Source organism: Desmodus rotundus, chromosome 1 (assembly GCF_022682495.2).
Source record: "Desmodus rotundus isolate HL8 chromosome 1, HLdesRot8A.1, whole genome shotgun sequence".
Lineage (NCBI taxonomy): Eukaryota > Metazoa > Chordata > Mammalia > Chiroptera > Phyllostomidae > Desmodus > Desmodus rotundus.
This window is the reverse complement of record NC_071387.1, coordinates 64,118,630-64,133,275: the sequence shown is the minus strand read 5'-3', so window position 1 is coordinate 64,133,275 and position 14,646 is coordinate 64,118,630. Positions and strand designations below refer to the sequence as shown.

Here is a 14,646-nt window from a genome sequence, read left to right as displayed (position 1 = left end):
TTGATTTTTTGTACTGTGACATTGTATCCCATGAAATGGCTAAACTCTCTTGTCAAGACTAGTTTTATAAATCTTTAGGATTTCCTATGTAAAGAATCATGTCTTATCAGAGAAACGTAAATCAAAACAAGAGGTGGGGAGGGAGGTGGGACTGGCTGGGGTGAGGTGGAGGGATGGAGAGAAAATGCAGACAATTGTAACTGAATAAAAAATTAATTAATTTAAAAAAACCCCCAAGATATCACCTCACACGCATTAGGATGGCTACTATTTAAAAAACAGAAAACAGCAAGTGTTGGCAAGAACACGGAGATACGGGAACACTTGTGCAGTCTTATTGGGATTGTAAAACGGTGGAACTGTATTCTGTCCCGAAACTCTATGTGCCTGTGTCTGCAATAGTCACAGTTTTACTTACTACAGCTTTGTAGTATGTTTTGATGTTCATTAAGGGAAATCCTTCTCTCCCTGCCCATTCTTCTCCTTCTCCAGCCACATTCATCCCTTTTCTCTTACTTATGTTTTGGAATCAGTTTATCTATATCTGGACTGCACTGACATTTAGATTAATTTTGGAATTAATTCTCACATTTGCAATATTGATTCTTCCCACCCAGAAAAACAGTGTATCTCCCCAGTTATTTAGGATTTTTTAAATGTCTTTCAGTGTTTTATCATCTGCTTTATAAGTTTCTTCATTTCTTGAAATATTTACTCCTCAGTATTTAATAGTTATTATTATTACAAATAGAAATTTAAAAATAACATTTTAAAACATCATTTGTAAAGACGACTTTATTTTGCATGTTGACCTTGTTTTGAATGTGTTGAATTATCTGGTAGTTTTACTAGTGTACAATTTTATTCTCTTGGATTTTCAAGGTATGTAAACATGTCATTGATAATCAGTTTGATTGTATACATTCCCGTAATTATGTATTTTTCTTGTTTCTTTGCATTTTCTAACCCTGCAGAGCAAGTATCGACAGTAGCAATGAAGGAGCATCTGTGCCTCATTCCTGACTATAATGGAAACTCTTCTAGTGTTGCACATAAAAAGCGATGCTTAATGCAGATTTCTGGTGGCTATCTCCTAGCTCCTACATCAGGTAAGACGCAAGTTTGATTGCTGTTACAATGGTCACAAATAAAGTAACCAAATAGGGTGGAATTTTATTTCATTTTTCCGTAAAAGTCCAAGCATAAGCATTCCGAGGTTACATAACAGCTTCATAAGTTTGGGAGCCCAGTTTTCCTTCTATGTTTTTGGTCTGTCATTTTTAAAAACAGCTTTTTAACTAGATTTATTGAGACATAATATTTTTATACTGCATACCTTAAAGTTTACCCACTTAAAGTAATGTATTTTTATTAAGAACTTTTAAAATAGCTGTCATTTACCTTTTTTATATAACAGGATGGAGTTAATTAAAATTTGATTGTATTATAAAACTGCTGGTGAGGGGGGAGGGTTGGGGGTGGAGGGATTGAGCAAAAAGGAAAAAGGACTCATGGATATGGACAACAGTGTGGTAATTGCTGGGGGAAGGGGATATAAGGGGAATACTGGTAAGTGGTAATGGAAAAATATAATAAAGAAAAAATAAACATACACATATACAAGAAATGCTTATAAATTATAATTAAGAAGTGATGTCACTAAAATAGTGGAGTACAAGATCCAGCCTCCTTCTTGCCACAAAGACCAACAATTAGCTATCCACATACAAAAAGTCCTGTAGAAAAGTACATCTCAGAAACCCACTTAAGAAACTTCAACAATGCAATGGAAAAACCTGAGAATAACTGTGCACAGAGGAAAGGAAGGAGCTTCATTTGTCCGCCTCATCCCATCCTCGAGGCCACCATTGTTCATTATCAAGACGGGATTTCCTTTTGCCAAGAAATGGAGAATGGGGTGAGCAACCAGTTCCCCCAGCCTTTCAGGGCACTGCATAAAGGACCTACTTCTGTTTCACTCCACCCAGAAACTGGCAGAGCTGAGATGTGCAGAGATGGCTTGGAACAAGGAAGAAGGGCTAGGGCTACCAATATCTGCCATACAGCGAGAGCAACCAGAGTTCGCAGTGGCCTGCTCTGTGGAGGACCCCAACAACTTTTGCCACAGAAGAAACTCATGGCCTGGATAGCCACCACGGACTCTCTTGAGATTTTGCATACCTGAGTTTTTCTCTGTTCCCTGAACCCCACTGGGCCCCAGGACCTGCACTGAAAGCCACCCTGGCCTCTGCCGCTGCACAGGGGCAAAATGCCAACCTAGAGCTCACAGTTGACCCTCATTGCTGCACGTGAGCATGAGGCTAACCCTTCCAGCACCTGCTTCCCACTGTCCTGACTCCTGTCACTGGCTTCCAATGACACGTGAGTGCCTGTGGTACGAGCCGGTAGCCACAGGACTGTACGCCAACAGCCAAGGCCCCCGGAGCTGTTGTGGGACCAGATCTGGCCCTGTCTCCTGTCACTGACCTGTACCCCTGGACTCACCTGCAGCTGGCCCCTCCAGCTGGGCTCCTGCACACTCTAAGCCCCACTGCCATCGTGGGCCTCCACTGCCATGTGAGACTCTGCATTAAGCAAAAAGATCTCAAATAAACAATATAACTTTTCACCTTAAGGAACAAGAAAAAATTAAAAACCCAAGCCCAAAGTTAGTAAAAGAAAGAAAATAACAGAGATCAGACAGAAAATCAATGAAATAGAGATGAAAAGCGACAATAGAAAAGATCAATGAAACTAAGAGAGTTTTTTGAAGGGATAAACAAAATAGATAAGCTTTGGCTAGATTTAATAAGAAATAAATAAAGAACTCAAAGAAACTTAGAAATTAAAGAAATGATTACAACTGATACTGAAGAAATACAAAAAATCATTAAGAGGCTACTATGGCCAATTATACACCAACAAACTGGACAACCTAGAAGAAATGGATAAATCCTTAGAACATACAACCAATCCAGACTAAATCATGAAGAAATATAACATACAAACAGACCATTCATGAGTAAAGAGAGTGAATCAGCAATCAAAAACCTCCCAAGAAAGAAAAGCCCAGGACATGATGACTTCACTGATGAATTCTACCAAACATTTGAAGAAGAATTAGTATCAATCTTCCTCAAATGCTTCCAAAAAAACTGAAGCACAGAGAAGACTCCCAAATTCGTCTTATAAGGCCAGCGTTCTCCAGACACCAAACCCAGATAAGGGCACTACAAGAAAAGGAAACTACAGATCCATATCCCTGATGAATATAAATACGAACATACTCAACAAAATATTTAGCAAACTAAGTTTAACAACACATTAAAAAAATCATACACCATGCTCAAGTGGGATTTATCCCTGAGATGTAAGGATGGACAGATCAACAAACGCAAGTCAATAAACATGATACACCATATTAACAAAATACAGGATACAAATTCTATGATCATCTCAATAGCTGCAGAAAAAACAATGGACAAAATCCAAGATCATTTCATGATAAAAATTCTCAATATAATGGGTGTGGAAGGAACATACCTCAACATAACAAAGTCCATATATCACAAGCCCAAAGCTAACGTTATACTCGATGGTGAAAAGATGAAAGCTTTCCCTTTCAGATCAGGAATAAAAGAAGGATGCCCACTCTCACCACCCTTATTCGACATAGTATTGGAAGTCCTAGGCAGATCAATTAGGCAAGAAAACAATAAAAGGCATCAAAATCAGAAAGAAAGAAGTAAAATTGTCTTTCTTTGCTCATGACATGATCTTATATATAGAAAATCCTAAAGACTTCACCTAAAACCTATCAAAACCGATCAACAATTTCAAAAAAAATTGCAGAATACAAAATCAACATATAAAAAAATAGCTGTGTTTCTATATGCTAACAACAAAACATCTGAAAAAGAAAACAATTCCATTTATAAAAGTACCCAAAACAATGAACTCTTAGGACTAAATTTAATCAAAGAAGTAAAAGATATGTAAGAAATTGATGAAAGAAATCGAAGAAGACACAAATACATGGAAAGATATCCCATGCTAGTGGAGCGGAAGAATTAATATTATTGAAATGTCCATACTACTCAAAGCCATCTATAGATTCAATGTAACCCCTATAAAAAAATCCAATGTCATTTTTCACAGAAATAGAGCAAACAATTCTAAAACTTATATGGAACCACAAAAAACCCTAAATAGCCAAAGTAGTCTTAAAAAAGAATGAAGCTGGAGACATTGCACTTCCTGATTTCAAACTAAGTACAACTTACACTACCCAATAGCGAAAACCCAAGTAATCCAATTTACAAATGGGCAAAGGGTCTGAAGAGACATTTTTTTCAATGAACACATACTGATGGCCAACAAGTACATAAAGATGCTCAACTTTGTTAATCATCGGGGAAATGCAAGTCAAAGCCACAATGAGATAATGTCTCACACCTGTTAGGAGAACTATCCATGTACCAAATGGACAAGAGATAACAGAGGGTGAGGAGGATGTGGAGAATAGGGAACCCTTGGGCACTGCTGTTGGAATGTAAATAGGTGCAGCCTCTAGGAAGAGCAGTATGGAGGATCTTCAAAACAATTAAAAATAGAACCACCATACGATCCAGCAATCTAATCTCTGGGTATATGTCCAAAGGCAATAAAATCAAGACTCCAAAGAGATGTCTGCACTCCCATGTTCACTGCAGAACTATTCACAACAGCCAAGATATGGAAACCACCTCACTGTCCACCAACAGAGAGATTAAAAAATGTGGAACATGTATACAATGAAGTAGTATTCAGTCATAAAAAAGAAAGTAATCCAGCCATTTGTGACAACATAGATGGCCTTTGAGGGAGTTATGCTAATTAATGTAAATCAGACAAAGACCAATACCATGTAATCTCACTTATATGTGGAATCTCAAAAAGCTGAACTTATTTGCCAGGGGCGGGGGATGGGGGGAGGGGAGGAGATGGTGGTCAAAGGGTAAAAACTCCCAGTCATAAAGAGAATACTTCCAGGGGCTTAAAAAAAAGCACAGTGACTGTTGTTAAAAACCCTGTATTATATACTTGAAAATTGCAACGACAGTATGTTTAAACGTCCTCACCATAATTACAACAATAAAATGGCAAGCACGTGAGGTGAAGGATGTGTTAGCTAACCTTATTGTGGTAAGCACTTCAACATACACCCGTATGCATGTACCAAATCATCATGTTATATATCTTTAAAAAGCAATGTTTCATGTGATTATATCTCAATAAACTTGGAAGAAAAGGACACTAAATAATCTTAAGAGACCAGATCAGTGAGCCAAAGTATTAACAATTGTACATATAAAAATAAAATTATAATGCTCCACAAATGTTTTCACTGAAGAAGCAGGAAATTTATACGCCCAAAACATCTTACTAAATCTCACCAAAGCAAGTACATACTGATAATTGAATGGTTTGAGCTTTAGGCTAAATGTTGTTCTTTGGCTGATATTTATTTCACAGCTAACAAAAACCATTGAGAAGATGAAATTTGGCATATTACTCTCACATACGAGACCATTAACAAGCCTATATCAGGGCTCAATCAAACTGAGCAAATACTTCTAGAAATTCCCCTTGTGTGTTTTATTCAGTTATTAAGAGAATTCAAAGCCTCAATTCTGCCACATCTATCTAGCCCAGATGCTCAAAGTACTTGATTTTACTCCAGGGCATAATTCCATATTCAAGACTAGATCTAGAACAGATGGCCACTCCACCTCTTCTATAATCTTGTTGTGCCCTATGAATAAATGAAAAGACTAAAGGGAACACAGATTCCACAACAGGGCCAGAATAAACATTATTACTATTAATACTACTAACAACATTTATTAAGTACTTTTGAGTACATGGTACCCTAATAGCTCTGCACAGAATGAGGCCTGGTGATCTAATGTTCCATGTAGGAACTATGTACATTCTTCATGCTTACTAAAGAGTTTCCAGCCTGAGCAGTGATTAAATAAGTGTCCAGTACTATTCTTGAAGCAGATATAAAGTCAAGTCTTCAGGAATTTAGTGAGACTTACTATGTGTCGGTGCTTTGAGAATAATGAATGACAATGTCTCTGCTCTCACGCTGACTATAATCTATTGTACTTGAAATGAAAAATTGAACTCACAGTTACATGTTAATTTATGTGGTACATACAATAAATATTCAGGAGACAAACGAGAGCCATACCACTACTACTACTACTACCACTAGCTGACACTTAGATAGCTCTTGTGATATATGAGGCAATGCTTTGTTTATCTGTGTTAACTTCTTTAAATGCTCATCCCAAGTATGTTCCATTATTACACTCATTCTATAAACGGGGAGACTGAGGTACAGAGGATTAAGTCACTTGCCTGCAATAATATAGCCAGAAACTGGCAGAGTAGGGCTTTTACCTCTTAACCACAAAGTTAAAGAAGGGATTCATGAACGCGGAAGGCACTAAACTGAATATGAAGGACTTAGAGCAAAGAGGGAAAGGTGTGTCAATAGAGAAGCAGAACTTGTGCAAAGGCAGCAATGAGCATATGGGTGAAAGTCAGAGAGCTGTGTAAAAGATTAGTTTTAAGCAGAATAGGGTCAAATTATGAAAGGTCTTAAATTTAAAAAAGTGTTGAGCTTAGATGTAACGCAGTGAGGTGTAGAAAGTCACTGACAGTATGTTGCCCAGGATGGCGGCTCCTGAGCATGTCTACTAGTCCTAGGGCCACAGGTGCAAGGAAGAGAAGAATGATATCATCTCATCCTGAGAACCAAATACCCAGCCATTGTCAAAGTTTCAGTTTTGGCATTACTTTGCTGATGGCTCTTTATTAGAAAAATTGATTAAGCAGTGGAAGTGGTGCCGGTATCAAATGCACATTGGCCCTAAAACACAGTTAGGAAAAACGAATGTCAAACTACCACTAGAGGTCCTCGGTGGTACGGGGTATTGTTAGACACCTGACTGATACTTTGTTATAAAGATTAAATTCATAAAAAACTTTAAGGCAGTGTTTGAAAAACTGTATTCTGCATAATAATCTCTTAGTTAATTTGTTAAATGCAGATTATTGGGCCCCACCAGTTCAGATTTTGAGTCAATAAATTTGGGGCCCAATATTACGCATTCTATTTAGAGGCAATAAAATCAGATGGCTGTAATGTAGGTAATCTAAATACCAAGCTGAAATGAAGTGGAAAAGTTCCTAATGAATTATAAAACTAGTTTATCCATAGCTGTTATCTTTAACACATTTCTCAAATTAAAAAGCCATGAAACTACCGCAATCTTGAAATTATCTATTAAGACATCTATACACTATATTATTGTTGCTGAAAAATATAAAGGACCAATATGCTACTCTTGAACAACTAGAGATTAGACACATACTTTAGCATTAAACATCATTCATATCCATGGATATAAATAAATGATTTGATTAAACTACTTGCTAAACTACTTCATGAGAAGAGGTACACATATTAATTACATGATCATAAAGGTCATAAAACTTTTAGTTGTAAAAGTTATAAACTTTTTTCTATTTAAAAAACTGCTGGTTAGTCATTCTTTTAAGTAAGGACACATTAACAGAATATTTTAGGAAAAAAAATCATTAGCATTTAAAATCATAATTATATATTTCATATTTTATATCTTGGCTAAAAATACAACAAATAAAACCCTAAGTTGAAAATGAAATAAGAAAGCAAAAGTTTATGAAGCTAAAAGTAATAATAAAGATAGTTTTACATCATGAATAAAATACCGAAAATATTCAACAAGTACTTATCATAAGATAAAGAGTGAGACTATTTGATAAGCATTTGGAAGAAGTGACATTTAAATCTGGAAAAGGTAAATTACATTTAATTAAATTAATACTCTGCAATCATTTAGGGTCTTCTCAGTCAAGCATTATTGGTTTGGTTTTAGACCAGTTAAAACCTTTGTTCAGAGATAAAAGAGATTAATTCATTTATTTTGTAGATATTTTTAAAATTAAAAAACTCCCAAAGTGTGTATGATTTCCAAAGAAACAAAGTAATGGAATTGTTCTAAATGGGGCACTATTAACACTGGCATAAGCTCCTAGTTTAAAGGAATGAAGGATGCAGCATTATATATAAGATCCAGTTATTTGCTATCTTATATCCAATATCTAAGCCCAAGAATGTTGTATCTTAAAAATAAGGTCAATGCCTAAGGGGATAAGTGAACTTGAAAATATTCTACTACAGGTTGAAAATATTCTACCAGTGGATTGTCTCAACTAGGGCATAAGAGATCCCAACCTACTCACTTATCTAGAGAGATAACCCCAAAAAAGATTTGTTTGAAAAACTAATATATTAATATATAAAATAATATACTTTAATACATGAGGTCTGTCTAGAAAAAGTTCAGCCATTGTTAATATAATGAGAACAGTTTACACTATATTGATGTAACCTGGCAGCCAAAGTGAGTGGACTGGAATGCGCATTTGTGAACAATGATGACGTCACTGTACTAGTCATTGGGGGGTGGTAGATGCCACTGAGTGAGCATGTGTACTGTGCAGCCCTCAAATTCAAAATGACTGAGCAAGTAGGGCAACGAATCTGCAACAAATTTTGTGTTAAGCTTCAAAGTTTCTCTGTTGAAACTATGCAGATGATTCAGAAGGCCACAGTTATGGGCAACTGGTGATTGGCAGCTTCATCACAACAATGTGCCCGTTCATGCATCACATCTCAAGTGCAAAGTTTTTTGGCAAAATATCAAATCACCCAGGTGACTCAGCCCCCCTACAGCCCAGATTTGGCAACCTGTGACTTCTGGCTTTTCCTAAAACTAAAATCACCTTTGAAACGGAAGAGATTTCAGACCATCAGTGACATCCAGGAAAATACGACAGGGCTGCTGATGGCAATTGGGAGAACTGTGTGAGGTCCCAAGGTCCCTACTTTGAAGGGGACTGAGGTATCATTGTCCTATGTACAATATTTCTTGTATCTTGTATCTTTAATAAATGTCCCTAGTTTTCCTATTACATGGCTGGATACCTTCTGGACTGACCTGTATGTGATTGATATATATATCTATGTATCTATCTATCTATCTACCTATCTATATATATATCACACATACACATATGTATATATGTATGTATATATATACACATACACACACACAGCAAGTACAATTGTGTGCATTAAATAATAGTGAGGTTATATGGGAAAGGAGACATTGGTGATGTTTCATTCCATTGGAGGACACAGTTTAACTTCATTTTATAAAGATTACATAAATTGAAAACATTTTATATATTTAAGTAAATTTCTACTGCTATATGCAGTTTTTAATAATGCAAGCCATCTGAAAAAAAAAGTAGTATGAGAAGCTTAATCTCATCCAAGATTGCTTTAAAAAAGGGCAAGAGCACTGACTGGGTGACTCAGTTGGTTGGAGGATCTCCCAGAAGGGTTCTGGGTTTGATTCCCAGTTGGGGCAGGTATGAGAGGCAACCAAATGATATTTCTCTCTCATGCTGATGTTTCTCTCTGTTTCTCCCTTCCTCTCTGTCTAAAAACAGTAAGAATGTCACTGGGTGAGAATTTTAAAAGAAAAGAAAAGAACATTGTAATTTCAGAAGAGTCATTCTCCCACTTATTTTTATTATTATTTTTATTATTTTCATTTTATTTTTAATCCTCACCCAAGTATGTCTACTAATTTTTTGGCGGGGGAAGAGAGAGAGAGAGAGAGAGAGACATATATGTGAGAGAAGAGGAGCATCGATCAGTTGCTTCCCGTATGCGCCCTGACTGGGTTCAAACCCATAACTTTTTTATGTACAGGACAATGCTCCAACTAACTGAGGTCATCCAGCCAGGGCTTCAGTTCTTATTTTTAAAAGCCAAAAGGACTATTATTAAAATTTCACATTCCCAATGGAAATTTAATTTGATTCAATAGTGATCATTACTGCATGTGACTCTTTGAAAGGTGCTATGGTACACTTTGTGGGAGCAGAGGTTAATAAAACATGTCCTGGACTTTAAGGAACTCTGAATCTATCTAGTGGCAACAGATCCGTTCTCTAAATATAATACAAATCAGAATATCAGAATAAATGGTACTAAACAGAGGTGTAAACAACTCACAGTGGGATTAAAAGGGGAGGAACAATCGCCAGGTACCTAGATCTCAGTACCTTGTTTCTCTGAAAGCAGAACTGCTGCTCCTTAGTTTTCCAGAAGAGTTGAGGGAGAAATAATGCCTGTCTGAATGGGACCATATGTCCAAAAGCTCCTTTTAAAGACTTTTCAAACAAACCACCAGTTTAGCCTTGTATCTGTCCTTCCTCCATCACCCTCCACTTCGGGGGTTCCTTGTGGAGCCAACTCCTGAGCATTTCTGGGGTTCTGCAGCTTTCAAATAACTTCTAGATGGGTGCTCTGTGCATGCACTTGGGCTTATCTCCTTTTGTTTACTAAGTCATTTGCCATTCCTCTATCTATTCCATGTCTTGACAGGTGATTGATTGAGATTCAGATGTTTCCTAGCTTAAATGAACAAGTTTCTGTTTGTTCTTGCTTGGATGATTTTCAAAAGGACAGTACAATGGAAATTACACAATTCTTTCATCTTAATACCTGCCTTGATTATATGATTACTGTAATTTCACAACTAAGTTGACATTAAGAAAAATAGTAATTTGAATGAAAACTTCTAAACTCAAGCTATAAAAAAACTTTTATAGAGAAATTTTTGAACAACGTGGCAAGTAGGTTAGAAGATGCTTTGTGGTTTAGGGAAGCAGAAAGAAACTTCAAAGTATTCTCCCAATCATCCAAAGTAGGCTCTGCCTACTCTTCCAGAAGAAAAGTACAAGTTAGTAAGGTACAAAAAATTCAAACCTTCACAAACAGGGTGAACTCTTCCACTTTGTCACTGGCTATCAGCAGTTTCTTCTGTGCAACGTCTAGGGCCTGCTCACTTTGCAATGCTAATCCTTGAAGATGCTTAGATGCTGCTGTTTCAATTTCTGCCATTGCAGATTCAGTCTCATTTATTTTTGATACGAGGAGAGAAAGCTTGAGGTCCTGCAAGAGACCAGTAGTTATATAGAATAAAAATATTTCAAAAACAGCTTTGGAAGAGTTAGTTATTTATGTCAAGTAAAAGGTTTCATGATTCTCTCTATATATGTTTTTATTTTTATTTGGGAAAAACTGATGTTTATTTTGCTTATTTTCAATAACTTATCCTGAGCATATATTCTTATATATGTATGTTAATCACTGAAATTAGTGTATGCTTTTTAAAAATCATAAATCTCATACATCGAATGGATATATTAAATGAGTTTATAAGTTTAGGTGGACCTAAACAGTTTATATCTACTTGTGCTAATTATTAAAAACAGTTATTTTTAAGAAATTATGAAGACACAAAATCTGTTTCAGATACTTAATGTTTCATGTACAGATACAAGTATTCTTTGGATTTACCTTAAACATTTAAGTAGCTCATAACAGTTTGGGGGAGAAAAAAAATGGCACCTTTAAAAATGAAAAAGACATTGTTATATTCCATCTTGAAGCTAAAATAACCTAAAAGCATACCTTTTTTTCTAATTCCTCTTTAGTTTTCTGATACATCTGTTCGTACTGTGACTTCTCTTTAACGGCAACACTGAGTCTTTGCTTTAGTGAATCAATTGATACCTTCTTGTTGGAACACTCTTCAGTTAATGTCTTCACCTGGTCATGAAAGTAAAAAGGCTTATTATTGGCAAGGGCGTTCTAGTAGTATATTATATTTATTTCAACAGAAACCAGATGAATATGTGAATATGTCTAATTTCATTTATTTTCCCATAAATGGTATCAAATTCAAGCCTAAGATACATAGAATTAATACTATGAATGAGACTAACGGTCTTTAAATCAACAGCAAAACCAAAAATTGCACAAAAGAAGTATAAGCAATAAGTAATGTATAGTCTTCCACCTAAAGACATAATATTAATTTCAACCACATTTCCTTTAATTATTAACCTGAAATTCCTTAAGCAGGAATGGTTGTTTTTGATTCTTAAACAAGCTAAGGTCCAAGTTATAGATAATTTTCAGCTGTGTTTTCCAAAAATACATATACTTTTAAGAATAATAAAAAATGATACAATATATTTATTATATATTCAAAATAGAAGAAATACTTTTTCTTATTCCATTTAATGTCACTAAAGGTATATAATTACTATATCTGAAATGATTATTAAAGTTAAAAATTAACACATTTTAAAAGATAACTTTGGGGAAAAAAACCATAAGAAAGTAATTATATTTTATGTGGGTATGTGATGGAGAACGAGAAAGAAAATCTATATACATTTGTCTTGCTGGTATCAAATTTTCTCAAATCTATTTGAGCTGATAGATAGTTATGTTTTTATTTCCAACAAGTAAAGGAAGGGAGACGCTCTCTCTTGAGTGGCGACATGTAGTGAGGGCCAAAGCACAGCTGCTTCATGAGTTGTTAAATAGTCCCTTTCAATATGCAGGGTCCAGCAGAAGGAAGGCTTGTTTGAGTGTGGCTGGTAGGGTACGTGAGTGTCTCTCACGAAATGAACAGCAATTTGAATATTTCACCTAAAATGTCATATGGTGTGCTTGAGTGTGACATTGTTATGTTACAGAATTACATGCTTAGGATTTTGTAATAAAAAAGTGGTGTTATTTGTGCTGGATCCTGTATATATCCTTGTCAGCAAAGTGCTGATTTCTACTTTGGGGTCAGATATTATACAACTATTTTAAATACAACTCTCCTCCCAAGTACACTGAATTAAGTATATATAAAAAAGTATACTTTATAAGAATTGTGATAATATACTTTTTAAACACTTTTGATAGTTACTGGTTTCTACTTTTTTCACTTAAAACCATATGCTTGATTCTATCATTAATTTTATAGTTTAAATAAAACAAAATGCTGAATAAAATGGAATTATGTAGCTCAGAAATATTCAAGAATTTTAAAAATTAAACTTGATTATCTTCTCATAGTATGTTCACAAATAAAAAGAATGTGTGCTATATTGTTTATGAGATTTTAGCGCCTTCAATTTTAATGCAAATAATGTACTTTCAGAGCAAATAATGTAATTATGTAACAAGACCCATATATTCCATAAATGTTTTCTATAAGTTTTATTGAGAGAGAGTATTTGAGTTAAAAAGGTAAATACAAGGGGAAGTGATTTTTTAGTGTCAGGGAATGTAGAGGTTCATACCTTTTTTTCAAGATTTTCTAACATTTCATTAGTACACTCATTACTTTCCAAATTTACTTTCTGTCGAAATTTTAAGTCCTCTATCAAATGTCTTTTCATGGTTATGTCCCTTTCCATTCGAGACATCCTTAAGAGGAAAAAATGGAAATTTCATAAAAAGAGATAGAAAATACTTTAATAGTGATAATATCTTTTTTATTGTTGATCAGTTATAGTTGTCCCGCCTTTCTCCCCATTGCTCACCCCTACCCCATTCTAATAGTGATAATATTTTACCCAAAGTTATACCTACCATTAATTTTCAAATGCCATCTGATATTAACGAAACTGCAAATTAATAAAATAATTGCATGGGACAAATATTGCTCTATTATATTTTAAGTACTTATAAAATATATAATCCAGTTTTCACTTGCTAATCATAGTGTTATATAAGCATTAAAACAAAAATAACTGAGAAAAATTAATGAAACCTATGAAAAGTCAAAATTATTATATTTAAATTATATTCTTGCACTGCTAAAAAAATGAAAGCAATATTTAGAGATCATCAAAAAGTATAACACTGATAAGAAACAATTCTATAAACAAATGTAAAATTTTATAGTATCATTATAAAGATACTAAAATTAGACATGATATCTTCTAATTTAATATATGAAATTGAATTGACATATTAGTTTGGCTTAAGTTCATAACATGTTAAGCATATAATGAATGGTAGGTGCGGTGACAACTACTATTACTATTACTATTATAATAAGAGCAATAGCTAACATTACATGTCAGTGTCTGCTTTACATCTACTCACTCTAATCCTCATAAGAACTTTATAAGTTAATACTATAAAATTAAAGCACAGAGCTAGCAGGTCGAGGAACCAGGATTCAAAGCAAATTTCTTTAGAGCTCTCAATGTTAAATAATAAGCCAGAATGCTTTTTAATAGGTAAATAAACTTCAAGGTAGTCTGTTCAAAAAATTAACCAATCTTTTGTGTTTAAGCGATCTTCATATATAATGTACAGTATACATGTATGTAGAATATATATATATACATATAATTATTAAGGGCAGACTGGAATTCTATCTAAACAGGTTAACACTTCTAAGCTCTAGTATATCTATAAAAGATATAGAAAGAAAATCATTTTGAGTGTGTGAGGTAGAACATTTTAAACCTCTTTTTGTTAATAAACACAAGATATAAACTTCCATAATCTTCCAGGTATTTTTAAATAAAAACAAAATTTTCCCTTTTTTAACTTACCTTTATAAGCTTAGGCATTAAATCCAATGGAAGATTAATCTACACACATATCTT

At 34.6% G+C, this 14,646-nt stretch overlaps 1 protein-coding gene across 2 annotated transcripts in view; it reads right to left on the bottom strand.

Annotated features, from left to right (window-relative positions):
• Positions 1 to 14,646, bottom strand: part of CNTLN (centlein) — a 268,014-nt gene that overhangs the window by 21,691 nt on the left and 231,677 nt on the right. For both annotated transcript variants that reach the window (XM_053924685.1, XM_053924690.1), the window contains exons 21-23: positions 13,324 to 13,450; positions 11,651 to 11,788; positions 10,943 to 11,128 (exon numbers count right to left, since the gene is read on the bottom strand). In XM_053924685.1, coding sequence (XP_053780660.1) covers positions 10,943 to 11,128; positions 11,651 to 11,788; positions 13,324 to 13,450 — 451 coding nt within the window. The remainder of the gene's footprint in view (positions 1 to 10,942; positions 11,129 to 11,650; positions 11,789 to 13,323; positions 13,451 to 14,646) is intronic.